General features: G+C 34.7%; 4 protein-coding genes across 8 annotated transcripts in view; 1 reads left to right on the top strand and 3 right to left on the bottom strand.

Moving 5' to 3' along the window:
• The first annotated feature begins 4,226 nt into the window (after positions 1–4,226).
• LOC149479758 (uncharacterized) lies at positions 4,227–6,971 on the top strand. Its single transcript, XM_089707676.1, has 3 exons — positions 4,227–4,806; positions 4,899–5,132; positions 6,129–6,971. The coding sequence occupies exons 1-3, from the start codon at positions 4,663–4,665 to the stop codon at positions 6,354–6,356; spliced, it is 606 nt and encodes a 201-aa protein (XP_089563802.1). The 5' UTR covers positions 4,227–4,662; the 3' UTR covers positions 6,357–6,971.
• An 827-nt stretch (positions 6,972–7,798) lies between these two features.
• On the bottom strand, positions 7,799–9,776 carry LOC149479757 (uncharacterized). Its single transcript, XM_089707675.1, has 2 exons — positions 9,344–9,776; positions 7,799–8,962 (listed from the first exon to the last, which is right to left on the bottom strand). Exons 1-2 carry the CDS (start codon positions 9,456–9,458, stop codon positions 8,001–8,003), a joined length of 1,077 nt encoding a protein of 358 aa, XP_089563801.1. The 5' UTR covers positions 9,459–9,776; the 3' UTR covers positions 7,799–8,000.
• Positions 9,777–9,931: 155 nt separating this feature from the next.
• LOC149479756 (uncharacterized) lies at positions 9,932–11,860 on the bottom strand. Its single transcript, XM_089707673.1, has 2 exons — positions 11,332–11,860; positions 9,932–10,950 (listed from the first exon to the last, which is right to left on the bottom strand). The coding sequence occupies exons 1-2, from the start codon at positions 11,444–11,446 to the stop codon at positions 9,989–9,991; spliced, it is 1,077 nt and encodes a 358-aa protein (XP_089563799.1). The 5' UTR covers positions 11,447–11,860; the 3' UTR covers positions 9,932–9,988.
• A 1,696-nt stretch (positions 11,861–13,556) lies between these two features.
• LOC149479752 (uncharacterized) overlaps positions 13,557–19,066 on the bottom strand; it is a 29,871-nt gene continuing 24,361 nt past the window's right edge. For 2 of the 5 annotated variants that reach the window (XM_089707668.1, XM_089707667.1), the window contains 2 exons: positions 14,925–15,086; positions 13,557–14,543 (listed from right to left, as the gene is read on the bottom strand). In XM_089707668.1, the coding sequence (XP_089563794.1) occupies positions 13,582–14,543; positions 14,925–15,039 (1,077 nt within the window). In that variant the 5' untranslated portion in view covers positions 15,040–15,086 and the 3' untranslated portion in view covers positions 13,557–13,581. The remainder of the gene's footprint in view (positions 14,544–14,924; positions 15,087–19,066) is intronic. The other 3 variants (XM_089707670.1, XM_089707672.1, XM_089707669.1) reach the window with 2 other exon arrangements.

The following is a 19,066-nucleotide window of genomic DNA, read 5'->3' as shown; positions in this document are numbered from 1 at the left end:
CAGTTTATGTTCTACGCAACGTGGTAATCTCAGGTATGTACCTAGGTTTGATTTAACTATTGTTGTATTATGGTAGCAGAGCAAAATAAATAACAAACATAATTCGTTGGTATACGGAGCGTGGTTGATCGCCGACCACTAGGTTTTTTTGGGTAATACCTATTTGATACGTTCCATGAAACTTTTACATAACATTTACAAAACATAATATTTATTTATACGTATTTTGTCTATAACTCCAGATTTTATAATAAATTTGGAATTCCTGGTGTCCTGGGCTGTGTTGATGGTACACATGTGGCATTAGTGAAACCTTCAGAGCATGAAGAACGTTTTTTTAATCGAAAACACTATCATTCTAGAAATGTTCAAATAGTAAGTACTCACTTAACTAAGCTTTGATTTATTTACTACCTATATTTATTTTGTAAGAACCTTTAATTATTAAAAAACTGACTTGCACAATGTTTCCAATCCTGTGAGAATATAAGAATTAATTTCTTGTTAGTAATGTTTTTAGATATGTGACAGTGATCTTAATATTTTAAATGTGGATGCTACTCATGATGCATATACATATTTGGCGCAATTCAGAAATAAATAATCGTTTGCAGCATCTTCGTAATAATGGTGAAAGCATTTGGTTATTAGGTAATTATTTTTTGTATTGTTAATGTAGTATGTGTGTTAAGTGTAACAGAATTAATGTTCAAAAAATACCTATTTACGAAATATTTTAATTTTATTATTTATTTTATTTCATTTTTAGATATCAATGTTGTAGTAATTTATACATTATAAAACACTGACTATGCTTTACATTTGCAGGCGACTCTGGATATCCACGGCGGCCGTGGCTTCTGACTCCTATTGTTAACGCTGTTCCTGGGACTGCAGAAGAGCATTACACAAATGTCCACTGCAGTGCTTTCGTTGCATAGGAGTTTTGAAAACTCGTTGGCGATGTTTTTTTGGCACATAGAGTACTTGCATTATGACCATCACACTGTGGCAAAAATCATAAATGCATGCTGTGTTTTACACAACATCGCTAACCAACAAGGAACGGAAGTCATAGAGCTATCAGATGAATATACTAGACATGATTCTGACCGCCAAATATCTGACACCATCAGCATTGATGATGAAACACATCAATTAGAACGTGGTCGTTTACAACGATCACTTATTATGCAGCGTCTATGGAGGGAGAGGAGACCATAGCTGTTATTTAGTGTTGTACAAACTTTATCTAGTATTTAAACCAATGATGATATCATTGTTAATATTTGTATGTGTTTAATAAATATAATGAAATAAAGGCGCTAACTCACCACGTGTAATGTTACGTTAGAAAGTCGAGCATTACATAGGCGAGCTAGGAAAAACTGTCATCACAAAATCGAACCTGAAATGTTACATTTGTGAGGAAGCACCTTATTCAAAAATAATTTACTTGAACTATCTGTAGGTACCTACTACTAGTGTAAAGATGAAAATTGTATACATAGCAAAAGTAGTTTATGACAATAAGTAGTTAATTTAATACTGTTCACTGATGATATTATTTTAAATTTAAGTCGCCAGTGTTGTATGGATCACTATGGAAGCTTGTAGACGTGCAAGGCGGCACAACGGTACGGCACACATAGATGAAAGATTCCCAGAAGATAATAATTGTATTGTATATGTAAAACGTGAGAAAACATATAGTAAATCAAACGATTTAGCAAGAAAACGAACATTTAGTTAGCAACAGAAGATTAATTGTTTTCTGTTCGTGAACTTTTATAACCTGTATCATTACACCAATCGATAGTGTCATTAGCATGACCATTTGCTTAGAACTTGCATTTAAGATTAAACAAGTACATTAAATAACCAACAGAATATGAATAATTTTCTGTTCGTGAACTTTTATAACCTGCAGTATTTCACCGATAACCCCAATTGATATTGTCATTAACATGACCATTTGACTAACATGTAAGTGTACATTTTAGTGTACATTAGTACATTTTGTAATCAACAGAAGATAAATTGTTTTCTGTTCGTGAACTTTTATAACCTGTATCATTACACCAATCGATAGTGTCATTAGCATGACCATTTGCTTAGAACTTGCATTTAAGTTTAAACAAGTACATTAAATAACAAACAGAATATGAATAATTGTATGTTCAAGATCAATTTATAACCTGCATTATTTCACCGATTACCCCAATTGATATTGTCATTAACATGACCATTTGACTAACATGTAAGTGTACATTAGTACCTTTTGCAATCAACAGAAGCTAAATTATTTTCTATTCGTGAATTTTTATAACCTGTATCATTACACCAATCGATAGTGTCATTAACATGACCATTTGACTAACATACATACATACGTACATTTTAGTGTACATTTGTACATTTTGTAATCAACAGAAGATAAATTATTTTCTATTCGTGAACTTTTATAACCTGTAACATTACACCAATCGATAGTGTCATTAGCATGACCATTTGCTTAGAACTTCCATTTAAGATTAAACAAGTACATTAAATAACCAACAGAATATGAATAATTTTCTGTTCGTGAACTTTTATAACCTGCATTATTTCACCGATAACCCCAATTGATATTGTCATTAACATGACCATTTGACTAACATGTAAGTGTACATTTTAGTGTACATTAGTACATTTTGTAATCAACAGAAGATAAATTATTTTCTATTCGTGAACTTTTCGATATGAATAATTTTATGTTCAAGATCAATTTATAACCTGCATTATTTCACCGATTACACCCATCGATATTGTCATTAACATGACCATTTGACTAACATGTTAGTGTACATTAGTACATTTTACATTTTGTAATCAACAGAAGATAAATTATTCTCTATTCGTGAACTTTCATAACCTGTAATCATTACAGCAGCTCCTTTACGATGTTATTTGACATCAGTTGTTCTGAGTTCGTCACGTCAACATCATTGATTCGCTACGTGATTTTTTGTGTTTCAAAGATGAGTCAAAGCAGGGAGACATCACGAAATTTTTCACAAGAAAACAACGATTGTGTGGAGATTACGGATACTACATCGATTTATGAAATTTTTAAGTTATGAATTAAAATGAATCATGAACGTATTCGATTGCTGTTGGAAGAAGGTGGAGATTCTAATTACGATGATGAATTTGATAGAGAATTTGAAGTCCACCCCAATAAGAAAGATCAGGCGGCTGGAAGTCATTTTACAACCAGAAGAGTATAGAAAAATATTCTCTGATCATGCCACTGTTCATCACCTCGCCTGCATTGACTGCAGTGTTCAGCACAGTATTGACAACACAAAGAAATTATCTATTGAAGCGATGCATAATGAATTTAATGAAAATATTTTGAAAAATTCATTGATAAAATTAGTCAACATTAATGAAGTAATTCTCGAGGCTCACAAATTTGGATAGTCAGTATTGTGAGTTTTTCGAACTTGCTGGACAACAACTCAAATTAATAAACTCTCAGCTGCAGCCATTTTTACTTAGTACAGCCCGAACTAATACGAATGAAGGCAACAAAATACATCCTCCTGAAGTTTCCTTCAGAAAACCAACAAATGTCAAGCATTTTTTCTTCGTCTTCTGGTTCTGAATCGAATGTTCAGTACCCAATAAATAAGGAAAAAATTCTACCAGCTATCAACATCTGCATGTGAAGGTGAAACAACTTTGAATGTACCAATAATTAAAAAAGTGATATAAAATTTGTAAATAAAAAACTAGGAGAGGGTGCATTTGGATGCGTGAAATTGGCCAATTGGAATGGCACTGAAGTAGCTGTAAAATGCTTGGATGCAAGTCATAATATCAAGACCTTAATGCGAGAAATAAAAGTAATGAATTTAATCTGTCATCCAAACATTATTTCCATTATGAGCGTGAGTTTCACTGACAGAGATGTCTAATGTCTATATTGTTAGGGAATATTTTAGAAGTACTACTTTGAGTAGTTACGTCTCAAAACTCCGTACAACAATAGATTATGGTATATGCCATATATATGAAAAATACCCCATTTTTTAAGGTCTTAAAAAACACAAGAAATACCTCTCTAAGTAGCCAAAAAAAAAAGATATCCGTTTATTTTTGTTTTTGTAAATGTTTCGAAATTATTCAAAATAATAGTTTCAGAACGCACCTAAAGACGATTCATTTCGCGTAAAAATTGACTCAATATTGAAAGACTATAATTATTTCCGTTTTTCTGAATAGTTGTTAATTGTAATTCAATCCAATTAGTTTGTAGGCATCAAATCAACTACTATATTTATTATGCACTGAATTATTGTCATAAAAATAATGATGTAGGTTCATAGTAAGCTGAATTACGTACAACGGAACGTCATTTGTCATCGACAAGTTATAAAATCTGTGGTCATCGACCCGCGCCATTGATTCATTGATTGACACCCGGCAATCATCGCGTCATCTATTCGCTTCTCTCGTTGTTGTGGATTGTGATTCGTTCTGTAATATTTTGGATTTACTTCTGTTGTTTTGACCTCGCATTGCTTAACGGACTGATAACTACCACTTGTGACGATTATTCTGTGCTTTTGATTTCTGGATACCGATTTTGTATCTTGGATAATTGTGAGAGACATCATGCAGACTACCGCTACACAATTAGCCCTGCGATTGCGATGTGTTAATTGTAACATACGCATTGATACCCTTCGCCGCCATCTCGTTTTTGAACTGGATACCAGAGTGGTTTCTAAGATCGGCGAGTGGAGTTCTCCAATAATAGTACGTATTTACATACGTTCTTATTTTATTACACTAACATAAACCGTCACACGCAATCATACATCATAATACAACTCTAATTCTTATTTTAGATCACTGAAGAAGATTACATATGTGATGCCTGTAAAGAATTGGCAATGCAATGTGTCAACTCCGGATTAGCTAATGAATCTGGTGCCTCATCTTCCCGTGGCCACATACATGTTTGCATACTTTGTGGAAGCTCTCTGCGGAACCGTAAACATGACCTTATTGTGAGAGAGAATCCATCTCAGTTGCAACAAGCAATACATATTGAACTTGAAAGTAGAATTGCCCCACGGCAGGTAATTATGATTTGCTTATTACTTTTTCCTTAGATTATGGATTGGTCTCCGCGCGCGCGCTACGACTAGATACCGCCGGCGTACTTGAAAAATGCGGCAACTAATAGTACGCCGAATTCGGCGTACCCAAGCCAGTCGTGTCACATGCATTGTGTGGAGAGGGCGAACCGATAGTTTATAAAGATTTTGAACAAAATCTGAAGTAAAATGCCTATTTGTGTCATAAAACTATTTAAAAATAATACAACAAAAAATAAGAAAGACACTAGGATCACGTACCATCACTAAAGTTTCGTATTAATCGAAATTTCTCCTTTACATCGAAAATTTTTTCTACGAAAATACGACGCCATACAGTGTTGCCGTACTGCATATCCAAAAAATACACGTGGTTGAGGAAATCTTTTAGCAATAATTTGAACTTTTTTTTTTAATACTATTACTAACACATGTATAAAAAAATATAATAACAATAATTTATTTCTGTTTAACCATGTTTAACTGACTCATATAATATGTTTTTTTTTATTTCCGCTTTTTTACTTTTAAACAACCTTTGTGACTATAGTATAGTAGCGTCGCAAGTGGATTTGAGTCGCATGTTCATGGATTCGATTCCCGGCCAGGTCAGGATGAAAAAAAATATTTTTCAAACTTCTTTCCAAGATGCCAGATTTCCCATTTATTAGGTAAAATTTATGTAGCTGGCAGCCCAATTCTTCACACACACTAGCGTCTTTACAAATTGCCTAACACACACTACAGAAATGAGTTGCCGCACTCGCAGAGCTATTGTTTTTAGGTGGTGCGGTATCTAGTCGTAGCGCGCGCGCGGAGACCAATCCTTCATCTAAGACTTTTTCCTTTTGTTTCAATGTTATACTGAATTTATCACTGCAATTTAATATTGTTTTGTAACAATGATTTTATTTGCTTGAGTTTAATAATAATAAGCTGGAACATTTATATTAAGACAAGGCTGTATGGTTGTTTCAGGCAACTTCAACTGGAAGAACTAGACCAAATCCTGACACTGAAAATAATATTCCTGCAGCACCATCACCTGTAATAAGCAGACCAATCCCTGACAATCAAGAGGATGCTCCCATAGCACCATTTTTAGTAAATATTGCCAACCTTGACTGTATTCAAGAAGAAAATTTTGTTACTGAGAATTTTGGACCTAATAATAAAAGTCCACACCACTTTCACCTTCTATATTAGACAATACATCAAGCCAAAATTTTAGCAATGTTCAACCATCTACTTTTGCCATACCATCAGTTTTTTCTCCTGAAATTGTTCGGCCCTTTCCAAAAGCTTCCCAAAGAAAAACGCGAGGACCTAGAACCAAGAAGTCTACGATTTACACGGACACGCCTGAAAAAGAGGCAGTCAGGCAAGAATATGAAGCAAAAGAAAAACGACTGAAGGCAAAGGGCATCAAAAAAAATCTCAATGAGCCGAAAGGAAAAGGAAAAGGTAAAGCAACGAAAAGGAAACAATCACCGTCAATATCAGATGAAGAAGAATATTTTTGTTTGGTGTGCCTTGGTCCATATTCTGAAAGTAGGCCTGGCGAAAAATGGATTAAATGCCAAGGAAAGTGTAACCTTTGGGCCCATGTAGACTGTACAAATGGTAGTCGGTATTATATTTGTCACAACTGTGATGAGTCGGATTAGATTAGTTGTCAAACTTACTTTTATAAATTTTCACATGCTACATTTCTAAAAAAATATTTGAGTTCCTGTTTAAAAGATTTTGAGCACGTTGTTATGTTTTGAGTTTAGTTTCAAAATAGAATAGAGTTTAAGTTCTAATGTGATTATGAACATGATTAATCTTATATATAAAAATGAATCGCAAAATGTGTTGGTAAGCGCATAACTCGAGAACGGCTGAACCGATTTCGATAATTCTTTTTTATTATATTCCTTGAAGTATGAGGATGGTTCTTATGTAGAGAAAACGTAAATATTATGTACCACGGGCGAAGCCGGGGCGGACCGCTAGTATATTATATTTGTTAAGTCCGCTTTAACTGATTTTAAGTGCAGACTGTTATAAATACTTTAAGGTACTTAAATAGTGGGTATAGATGAAGACTGACTGTACTAATGAAGACTACTGATTGTAACCAAAGATCCTATAGTGCCTTATATGTTGTAAGAAATTAAAATGTTCAAAGATTTTATTTCTTTTGTTAGGAAAGTATAATTTAGTTGATTATTATATAAAAATAAATAAATATTTTTTGCAATTAAAGTGTTTACGTTAAAATGTTAAAATAAATATATGTAAAAATGATGTGGGCTATAACAGCGGTCACCCATCCAACTACTTATCTCGCTCAAAGCTGCTTACTTTTGGTGATATTCGTGCACCTTTAAGTTCCCGTCTGCTGAGCTGCTAACTTATGTGACAATGACTCTATGAAGTACATAACGTATCAAATCAGTTTATCAAAAATATAATACAAAAATTAATTTCATAATATATTTTGATGGGCTTTAATTATTTATTTTACCAAATCTCATTATTACATCACATTTATTTGAATAATAACGTCAATAATGATATTAATTTTAGGCAGGAGCAAAAAAGACCAAAACATCCCATAGGAATTGTTTCATGTTGTATGTGACCAGTCTTCCGAATTAAGAGCTTTCGGTAGGTATTTAAATAATATTGGAAGGTATGGAGGAAAAACCAAAATTACTGAATGCTATTTTTTATTGTCTAAAACAAAATTACATGATAGTTAGCTATCATTACAACTGCTTACAGAGAGTCTTACAAAACATCATACTCATTTCCTCTAAACTTGAAAATATCATTAGTGTAAACATGTAATTTTGTAATTCATTAGCATTGCGTTCCGGATTGCTCGAGTTTCAAGTTTTCAACTTTTAATTGATTATCAATGTTGCAGATGAAAGGTGCTTTAACGCTGTGATATTGATTCTTTCCCGAAAAGATGCAACCTTGCCGCGATACGCTTGCAAGATTTCCGAAATCGCGATCCCACAGTATATCGACTGGTTCCAACTTAAGATGCTGACCATTTCCGATAAACATGTCTAATTTTTCCTCCACGTATAGTCCCAGCATTTCATATTTTGACTTATCACCCCCATAGTAGTTCTCGGATGATAAAATAGTAACTCCCAGAGCTTGGAAGTATGATTCGTCGCCAAAGAATCGGTTAGAAATCAAGTTAATTTTTTCCGCATCTATGCGTATAGTCTGATTGTTACCAACAAAGATAGTTCTAAGAAGCTTGACGTGATTCGCAACTAAGTCGAAAACTGCATTGTCCACCGAAATTATACTGTCTTTTATGGTTATATTTTTTGCTCGCAGCTTACAAGACTCTTCCAGTTTCGAAATATTCTGTTGCTCAATAATTATCTCTTTATGAATTAAATTAGAGCAATTTAAAAATTTGCCCTCTCTTTTAGGAGGATCATTTGATAGGGTCTGCGTCGGCATCGTGGTTGATGTTGAAGTCGGCGTCGTCATCGATCTTGAATTCGTTGTCTGCATCATGGTTGATGTTGAAGTCGGCGTCGTCGTCGATGTTGAATTCGTTGTCGGCATCATGGTTGATGTTGAAGTCGGCGTCGGCGTCGATGTTGAATTCGTTGTCGGCATCATGGTTGATGTTGAAGTCGGCGTCGTCGTCGATGTTGAAGTCGGCGTCGACGTTGAAGTTGGCGTCGGCATCGTTGTTGACGTTGAAGTTGGCGTCGGCATCGTTGTCGACGTTGAAGTTGGCGTCGGGATCGTCGTCGACAACTCCTTTTGAACCGGTGGCATTCCAGTCTCTGGAAAAACAAAAAATTCAATAAATTAAATTATGCATATCTCATTTCAAAACAATAATAATCAGTAGAATAAATTTAAAAAAAGCAGTGTTAAAATAATAATCAGAATTATTTCACAATTGTTATTTAATATTCCGTAATAAAATTTTCTAACTTGGCTTGATGTGTCTCATTATAGTTTGATATGTCCATATATAATTTTTGATATGGCTCAATAATTTCCGATTATTATTTCATTTTTCAGCATTATGCGTATTGTGTTGCTGACTCCAACAAACAAGAATCTAAGAAGCTTAACGTGATTGGCAATTAAGTAGAGAGTTTTTTGGTCTATCGAAATTATACTGTCTTCAATTATTATACTTTTTGCTTGCAGCTTACTAGAGATTTCCAGATCCACAGTTATCCGTTCGCTTTTGATTGTATTTTCATAAGTCAAATGAGGGTGTAAAATGTTCATTCCATTAGGAGGAAAAATTGGTAGCATCTTTGACATTGAAGTCAACGCCGGAATTGTCGTTTCAAGCGGTTGCTTTTCAATAACTGGAAAAACAAAAAATTTAATAAATTAAATTAAGCATACTTTAATATCTCATTTCAAAACAATAATAATCAGTAAAATGAATTAAAAAAAGATAGTGTTAAAATAATATTCAGAAATATTTCACAATTGTTATTTAATATCCCGTAGAAAAATTTTCTAACATGGCTTGATGTGTCTAATTATGGCCTAATATGTCCATGTATAATTTTTGATATGGCTCAATATAAAAATTGTCCATACTAAAACTTATGCGATGTCTTGAAGTTCAAACGCCTTCAAGCCCATAATTTCCGATTATTATTTCATTTTTCAGCATGATATAAATTTTACATACTGCATACTACATACTGCCTTTACACTAAGGACATACATTAAAATATTTAAAAAAAATTAACTAATCGATAGTGATCGTTAGAAACAATAAATATTTTGGAAGCGTTTAATAAACACAATTAATACTAAACATGTAATTTTGTAATTCATTAGCATTGCGTTCCGGATTGCTCGAGTTTCAAGTTTTCAACTTTTAATTGATTATCAATGTTGCAGATGAAAGGTGCTTTAACGCTGTGATATTGATTCTTTCCCGAAAAGATGCAACCTTGCCGCGATACGCTTGCAAGATTTCCGAAATCGCGATCCCACAGTATATCGACTGGTTCCAACTTAAGATGCTGACCATTTCCGATAAACATGTCTAATTTTTCCTCCACGTATAGTCCCAGCATTTCATATTTTGACTTATCACCCCCATAGTAGTTCTCGGATGATAAAATAGTAACTCCCAGAGCTTGGAAGTATGATTCGTCGCCAAAGAATCGGTTAGAAATCAAGTTAATTTTTTCCGCATCTATGCGTATAGTCTGATTGTTACCAACAAAGATAGTTCTAAGAAGCTTGACGTGATTCGCAACTAAGTCGAAAACTGCATTGTCCACCGAAATTATACTGTCTTTTATGGTTATATTTTTTGCTCGCAGCTTACAAGACTCTTCCAGCTTCGAAATATTCTGTTGCTCAATAATTATCTCTTTATGAATTAAATTAGAGCAATTTAAAAATTTGCCCTCTCTTTTAGGAGGATCATTTGATAGGGTCTGCGTCGGCATCGTGGTTGATGTTGAAGTAGGCGTCGTCATCGATCTTGAATTCGTTGTCTGCATCATGGTTGATGTTGAAGTCGGCGTCGTCGTCGATGTTGAATTCGTTGTCGGCATCATGGTTGATGTTGAAGTCGGCGTCGGCGTCGATGTTGAATTCGTTGTCGGCATCATGGTTGATGTTGAAGTCGGCGTCGTCGTCGATGTTGAAGTCGGCGTCGACGTTGAAGTTGGCGTCGGCATCGTTGTTGACGTTGAAGTTGGCGTCGGCATCGTTGTCGACGTTGAAGTTGGCGTCGGGATCGTCGTCGACAACTCCTTTTGAACCGGTGGCATTCCAGTCTCTGGAAAAACAAAAAATTCAATAAATTAAATTATGCATATCTCATTTCAAAACAATAATAATCAGTAGAATAAATTTAAAAAAAGCAGTGTTAAAATAATAATCAGAATTATTTCACAATTGTTATTTAATATTCCGTAATAAAATTTTCTAACTTGGCTTGATGTGTCTCATTATAGTTTGATATGTCCATATATAATTTTTGATATGGCTCAATAATTTCCGATTATTATTTCATTTTTCAGCATTATGCGTATTGTGTTGCTGACTCCAACAAACAAGAATCTAAGAAGCTTAACGTGATTGGCAATTAAGTAGAGAGTTTTTTGGTCTATCGAAATTATACTGTCTTCAATTATTATACTTTTTGCTTGCAGCTTACTAGAGATTTCCAGATCCACAGTTATCCGTTCGCTTTTGATTGTATTTTCATAAGTCGAATGAGGGTGTAAAATGTTCATTCCATTAGGAGGAAAAATTGGTAGCATCTTTGACATTGAAGTCAACGCCGGTATTGTCGTTTCAAGCGGTTGCTTTTCAATAACTGGAAAAACAAAAAATCTAATAAATTAAATTAAGCATACTTTAATATCTCATTTCAAAACAATAATAATCGGTAAAATGAATTAAAAAAAGATAGTGTTAAAATAATATTCAGAAATATTTCACAATTGTTATTTAATATCCCGTAGAAAAATTTTCTAACATGGCTTGATGTGTCTAATTATGGCCTAATATGTCCATGTATAATTTTTGATATGGCTCAATATAAAAATTGTCCATACTAAAACTTATGCGATGTCTTGAAGTTCAAACGCCTTCAAGCCCATAATTTCCGATTATTATTTCATTTTTCAGCATGATATAAATTTTACATACTGCATACTACATACTGCCTTTACACTAAGGACATACACTACTCAAAACAAAATAGGGCCCACCCTGATTTTTTGCTGTGTTGTAAAAACTCTTCACTTTTTTCTTATTTTATGAATGAGTACAAACGAACAAGGTGTAGGACAATTGTTTTAACGTAAACTTAAGCAAAAATTAGCGATTTTATGAAAATTATGCAAAATTAACAGTATTAGAGAAAAATTGCACAAATAAGACAAATGACAAAAGTTTCAATAAAACCTTTATTAACAAAAAAATCTGGTTTATTTTGTAATTAGTAGCGTGTGGGACCCCCTCTGCTCCGTATGCACTCTCTGAGCCTATCTGGGACACTTTCAATCAAATGGGTTACATTTTCGTCAGGTATTTGCTCCCAACAGACTTTAAGAGCATTTATGAGATCTTGTTGGCTGTTTACGTTGCTGAAATTTGCTTTGACGCTCCTTTTTAATTGATCCCACATATGCTCTATTGGATTGAGGTCAGGACTCATGGCTGGCCACGGCAGAACTCTTATATTGCCATCAGAGAGTGCTCTTTGAGTGATACGGGCTGTATGTGGGCGGGCATTATCTTGCATTAAGATGAATTCTTCCCCAATTCTTTGTGAAAATGGGATCACGTGAGGCCGGATGACCCGTTCGACATAGGTTGTAGCAGTCACGGTACCTCCATCAAGAACTACGAGCTCCGTTTTGCCATGTAGGCTTATGCCGCCCCACACCATGACGCTTGGACCTCCAAATCGGTCTGTTCCGTGGACACAAGGTTCAGAAAAACGTTCACCTTCCCTTCTCCATACACGCACTCGACGATCGTCACTTAAAAACTTCACTTTAGTTTCATCCGTAAACAGTACTGTCCCCCAGTTATCCATAGACCAGTCTGAGTGATCACGAGCAAACCTTAATCGTGCTGCACGATGGGCACTTGTCATTTTCAGTCGAACAGCGCGAGTTCTGGACCTTTGGCCACCTTCATGAAGTCGATTCCGAATGGTTTGATCACTCACTCGCGTGCCAGTAGATTGCCGCAGTTGATTTTGTAAGGCACGGGCGGTTACCGTCCGCTGCCGACGCGCTGTTAGTCTGATGTACCGGTCCTCTTGGGCTGTTGTAGCCCGAGTACTTCCTGTTCCACGTCTTCTAGCAACACTACCTGTCTCTTGATAACGATCCCAAGCATTTCGGATAGCTCGACGTGACACACCAAGACGTATTGCCACCGACCTCTGAGAATTTCCTTCTTGAAGCAAAGCAACCGCTCTTGCTGCCGTTTCCATATCCATATGAACCCGAGATCCAGGCATAATAATCACGAATAATACCGAAATCAAATTAAATTTTAAAAAATAACGATGTGCTACAGTAACATTCAGAATGAGACTTTGAACACAAGTGATTGAGAATTTGGAAAGAACGTGATTTTGAAACATTTAACTTTTTCTGGTTACCCACTTGAGAATAACATTAAAAAGAATAGTTAAAACAGCAATAAAGTTTCGTTAACATGTCAACAACGTAAGGGAATACTCAAGTACCCCAATAACTACCCTATAAATTACGTGTAGGCAAAACTTTGAGATAAGTGTAGGTGGGCCCTATTTTGTTTTGAGTAGTGTACATTAAAATATTTAAAAAAAATTAACTAATCGATAGTGATCGTTAGAAACAATAAATATTTTGGAAGCGTTTAATAAAAACAATTAATACTAAACATGTAATTTTGTAATTCATTAGCATTGCGTTCCGGATTGCTCGAGTTTCAAGTTTTCAACTTTTAATTGATTATCAATGTTGCAGATGAAAGGTGCTTTAACGCTGTGATATTGATTCTTTCCCGAAAAGATGCAACCTTGCCGCGATACGCTTGCAAGATTTCCGAAATCGCGATCCCACAGTATATCGACTGGTTCCAACTTAAGATGCTGACCATTTCCGATAAACATGTCTAATTTTTCCTCCACGTATAGTCCCAGCATTTCATATTTTGACTTATCACCCCCATAGTAGTTCTCGGATGATAAAATAGTAACTCCCAGAGCTTGGAAGTATGATTCGTCGCCAAAGAATCGGTTAGAAATCAAGTTAATTTTTTCCGCATCTATGCGTATAGTCTGATTGTTACCAACAAAGATAGTTCTAAGAAGCTTGACGTGATTCGCAACTAAGTCGAAAACTGCATTGTCCACCGAAATTATACTGTCTTTTATGGTTATATTTTTTGCTCGCAGCTTACAAGACTCTTCCAGCTTCGAAATATTCTGTTGCTCAATAATTATCTCTTTATGAATTAAATTAGAGCAATTTAAAAATTTGCCCTCTCTTTTAGGAGGATCATTTGATAGGGTCTGCGTCGGCATCGTGGTTGATGTTGAAGTCGGCGTCGTCATCGATCTTGAATTCGTTGTCTGCATCATGGTTGATGTTGAAGTCGGCGTCGTCGTCGATGTTGAATTCGTTGTCGGCATCATGGTTGATGTTGAAGTCGGCGTCGGCGTCGATGTTGAATTCGTTGTCGGCATCATGGTTGATGTTGAAGTCGGCGTCGTCGTCGATGTTGAAGTCGGCGTCGACGTTGAAGTTGGCGTCGGCATCGTTGTTGACGTTGAAGTTGGCGTCGGCATCGTTGTCGACGTTGAAGTTGGCGTCGGGATCGTCGTCGACAACTCCTTTTGAACCGGTGGCATTCCAGTCTCTGGAAAAACAAAAAATTCAATAAATTAAATTATGCATATCTCATTTCAAAACAATAATAATCAGTAGAATAAATTTAAAAAAAGCAGTGTTAAAATAATAATCAGAATTATTTCACAATTGTTATTTAATATTCCGTAATAAAATTTTCTAACTTGGCTTGATGTGTCTCATTATAGTTTGATATGTCCATATATAATTTTTGATATGGCTCAATAATTTCCGATTATTATTTCATTTTTCAGCATTATGCGTATTGTGTTGCTGACTCCAACAAACAAGAATCTAAGAAGCTTAACGTGATTGGCAATTAAGTAGAGAGTTTTTTGGTCTATCGAAATTATACTGTCTTCAATTATTATACTTTTTGCTTGCAGCTTACTAGAGATTTCCAGATCCACAGTTATCCGTTCGCTTTTGATTGTATTTTCATAAGTCGAATGAGGGTGTAAAATGTTCATTCCATTAGGAGGAAAAATTGGTAGCATCTTTGACATTGAAGTCAACGCCGGAATTGTCGTTTCAAGCGGTTGCTTTTCAATAACTGGAAAAACAAAAAATCTAATAAATTAAATTAAGCATACTTTAATATCTCATTTCAAAACAATAATAATCGGTAAAATGAATTAAAAAAAGATAGTGTTAAAATAATATTCAGAAATATTTCACAATTGTTATTTAATATCCCGTAGAAAAATTTTCTAACATGGCTTGATGTGTCTAATTATGGCCTAATATGTCCATGTATAATTTTTGATATGGCTCAATATAAAAATTGTCCATACTAAAACTTATGCGATGTCTTGAAGTTCAAACGCCTTCAAGCCCATAATTTCCGATTATTATTTCATTTTTCAGCATGATATAAATTTTACATACTGCATACTACATACTACCTTTACACTAAGGACATACATTAAAATATTTAAAAAAAATTAACTAATCGATAGTGATCGTTAGAAACAATAAATATTTTGGAAGCGTTTAATAAACACAATTAATACTAAACATGTAATTTTGTAATTCATTAGCATTGCGTTCCGGATTGCTCGAGTTTCAAGTTTTCAACTTTTAATTGATTATCAATGTTGCAGATGAAAGGTGCTTTAACGCTGTGATATTGATTCTTTCCCGAAAAGATGCAACCTTGCCGCGATACGCTTGCAAGATTTCCGAAATCGCGATCCCACAGTATATCGACTGGTTCCAACTTAAGATGCTGACCATTTCCGATAAACATGTCTAATTTTTCCTCCACGTATAGTCCCAGCATTTCATATTTTGACTTATCACCCCCATAGTAGTTCTCGGATGATAAAATAGTAACTCCCAGAGCTTGGAAGTATGATTCGTCGCCAAAGAATCGGTTAGAAATCAAGTTAATTTTTTCCGCATCTATGCGTATAGTCTGATTGTTACCAACAAAGATAGTTCTAAGAAGCTTGACGTGATTCGCAACTAAGTCGAAAACTGCATTGTCCACCGAAATTATACTGTCTTTTATGGTTATATTTTTTGCTCGCAGCTTACAAGACTCTTCCAGTTTCGAAATATTCTGTTGCTCAATAATTATATCTTTATGAATTAAATTAGAGCAATTTAAAAATTTGCCCTCTCTTTTAGGAGGATCATTTGATAGGGTCTGCGTCGGCATCGTGGTTGATGTTGAAGTCGGCGTCGTCATCGATCTTGAATTCGTTGTCTGCATCATGGTTGATGTTGAAGTCGGCGTCGTCGTCGATGTTGAATTCGTTGTCGGCATCATGGTTGATGTTGAAGTCGGCGTCGGCGTCGATGTTGAATTCGTTGTCGGAATCATGGTTCAATATATCAATATATGAATCATATCATATTATCATCATTAGTTTAAAGTATCAATCAACAATAAAGTGATCAAAAGCAATAATTTGTTTTACATCATCAAACTATCAATCTATCAATTTATCAGCTAAAGGAGTGTATGGGATATCATATCATATCAATCAGCAGCCCATACATCTCTCTTTTTGGTCCTTCGTAGCCTTGGACCTCGCGTGTGGACATATTGTGTGTGTGATCAGTGTTGTGTTAGTGTTCACAAGTGAGGATTGAATCAAGGAAGTATCAGTATCAAGCAGTGAGTCTTTAAATATACTTTTTTATCATGTCTAACGCCGAAGATTTGCTTCAAAATCAACAACAATTATCAAATACTTTCGAAAACATATATAGTAATTTTAAAAAGGATGGCGCGGAAAGGAAAACCTTCGATTGTGCAAATATCTTCTTTCATTACTTTATGGACAACAATAAGATATGAAGCAATGCTGATTGATGATGAAGGAACAATTCTCATGCCTATAAATGATCATGAATCTCTATACTTCCAAAAATACTGTGATCACTCCTTATCTTGCTCTAATGCTAGAATTCATTTTGAGAGTAACTGTCTTGTTAGGAAAATAGTTGTGAATATGGGTGATAATCACATCTGGTACAATTATGAGGAGGAAAATGAAATGACTTTCCTTGATATAAATTTGCCTTTTAACATTTTACAAGGTAGTATGCAACCTATAATAACTGTTTATGGAGATAAAGGAATAATAACTAGAGAAATTACAACATGTGAGCCATTTGATTTATGTTTGAAAATTGATTGCTTTTTATGTCATAAAAACTTATTAAATCCATCATGCATGAAACAAGATGAAAAAATACTACTAATATTGATCATAATAATCTCATTTATTTTAATTACAACTATAATAGTAATGATTCTGAAATTGACCAAAGAAAAAATTCCAAAGATTAAATCTAAAATACCCAACATTCAAGATCATTTAAAGGAAGAATTTTCCCTTCATTTAAACACAAAAAAGAGGAAGCAAATGAAGAAGGAGATCTTGAAAGCTTATTGAAAGAAAAGAGGGAAGGAAATGCATTAAGTGGCATTCTAGTAAAGAATGGTGATTCTACCTCTTCATTAGAACATAGACCAAAACCATTTATTAGAAGATCAGTTTACTCTTTCAGATTTTATGCACCATCACATTATTATGACAGTAATAATAAAAGATTCAACTTATCCATATGTTTTTTTTAATTGTAATGCTTGGAATAAACATGAGTCATGCTTGTTCAGATAGCACTACTATGGTTTCCGATCAAAAAGAGTGAGAAACACTACACAGATAGCTTCAATAATGCTGTTTGCAAGGTTTCTTCAACTTTAAGAATCTCTGGACCACCAGTGGGTCAAACCACTTGTATTAATATAATGGACAAAGATGATAACACTAATGGATATGTATCAATAAAAGTTCTTTCTAATAACTACTATTGTTCTAAAAATGCCTTATACAAAACAGTGCAAGCAAAAGTGAATCCCAAAAGTAGTAGTCATTGTCCAGGGTCTGGCGCTTGCCCTTCATGGAGGTCATGTACTTCCTTTATGAATTTTAGTGAAATGCAACATGAAATGTTTCCAAATACAATTAATAAATTATCACTATTTGATTGTTCCACTCCTGGAGGATGTGCAGGTAATGGTTGCATGAGATGTGATAATGGTTGCAGTTTTCATAGTGTTGAACTTTTAAATGCAGATGATGTCATATATGATGTTTTTGAATGTCCTAATTGGATTCCCCACCTATCTATTGAAGTTAGATTCCATAACCTTCCTGGTATGAATGACTTTGAGACAACTTTAGTAGGAGCAGAGCCCTATTCAGGAGAAAATTTAAAGTTGTCAAAAAATGCTGATTCAACACCAATTAATAATAATGATTTTTGCTTGGTTAGGGATGATAAGGCTATATATTATTCAAGTTGTCAAAAATCCACTGAGCTATTTTCAGGCTCAATTGGTGAAATTCGTTGTTCAACAAATGAGGATGCTTTGGGATTAACTGATAAGTGCTTAACCCATTGACCACCGAGCGGCCCGATCGGGCCGAGACACAATAGATTTTCTATTGTGTCTGTGATCCGAGGACTGACGGATTAATAGCAAAAAGTACTGTTAGGATTAAAAATATAAATTGGGATGCAATTGTCACAAACAATCAAATAAACATAAAGAAAGCTATACAAGGTCAAAGGCTTCCTAGTCTAAATGGTTCTGCAATGATAGATAGTTTTCCAGATGGTACTGTTACAATGAAAAATACAGTTGCAGAAACATATGAAATTCAAGTATCCATTAAGAACCTGGAAATAAGTATTAGAAAAGAAAAAAGTACTTGCTCTGGTGAGGAACTATCAATTAAAGGTTGTTATGCATGTATGGGTGGTGCAACTATGAAAATAAAATTAAGTGCTAGCAAGGAAGACACCCTAGCAGTGATTTCCTGCACAGGACTAAACCCAATACCCATCTCAATAAACAAAACAATGACTTTATACACTCAGGGTATCTTTCTACAGACTCCAATATCTGGCACAGATTGCATTGTAAGGTGGAACATTAAAAGTTCCAGCACTAGTCGATTTGAAAGAACAAGTCATGTTGGATGTTAGTGATGAAGACAAAGCTTTTGT

Source organism: Colias philodice, chromosome 19 (assembly GCF_061535455.1).
Source record: "Colias philodice isolate Cphi_HAF_F1 chromosome 19, ilColPhil1 Martin Lab GWU primary, whole genome shotgun sequence".
Classification (NCBI taxonomy): domain Eukaryota; kingdom Metazoa; phylum Arthropoda; class Insecta; order Lepidoptera; family Pieridae; genus Colias; species Colias philodice.
Note: the sequence above shows the minus strand (reverse complement) of the source record. Positions and strands in the feature narration are given on the sequence as shown.

Bases quoted from the DNA above. Each gene is read 5' to 3' on its own strand.
- LOC149479758 (XM_089707676.1), top strand. From the start codon at position 4,663: ATGCAGACTACCGCTACACAATTAGCCCTGCGATTGCGATGTGTTAAT. The intron at 4,807-4,898 runs GTACGTATTTAC...TTCTTATTTTAG, and splicing joins AGTGGAGTTCTCCAATAATA to ATCACTGAAGAAGATTACAT. The intron at 5,133-6,128 runs GTAATTATGATT...TGGTTGTTTCAG, and splicing joins GTAGAATTGCCCCACGGCAG to GCAACTTCAACTGGAAGAAC.
- LOC149479757 (XM_089707675.1), bottom strand. From the start codon at position 9,458: ATGTCAAAGATGCTACCAATTTTTCCTCCTAATGGAATGAACATTTTA. The intron at 8,963-9,343 runs GTAAGCTGCAAG...TTGTTTTTCCAG, and splicing joins TGTGGATCTGGAAATCTCTA to AGACTGGAATGCCACCGGTT.
- LOC149479756 (XM_089707673.1), bottom strand. From the start codon at position 11,446: ATGTCAAAGATGCTACCAATTTTTCCTCCTAATGGAATGAACATTTTA. The intron at 10,951-11,331 runs GTAAGCTGCAAG...TTGTTTTTCCAG, and splicing joins TGTGGATCTGGAAATCTCTA to AGACTGGAATGCCACCGGTT.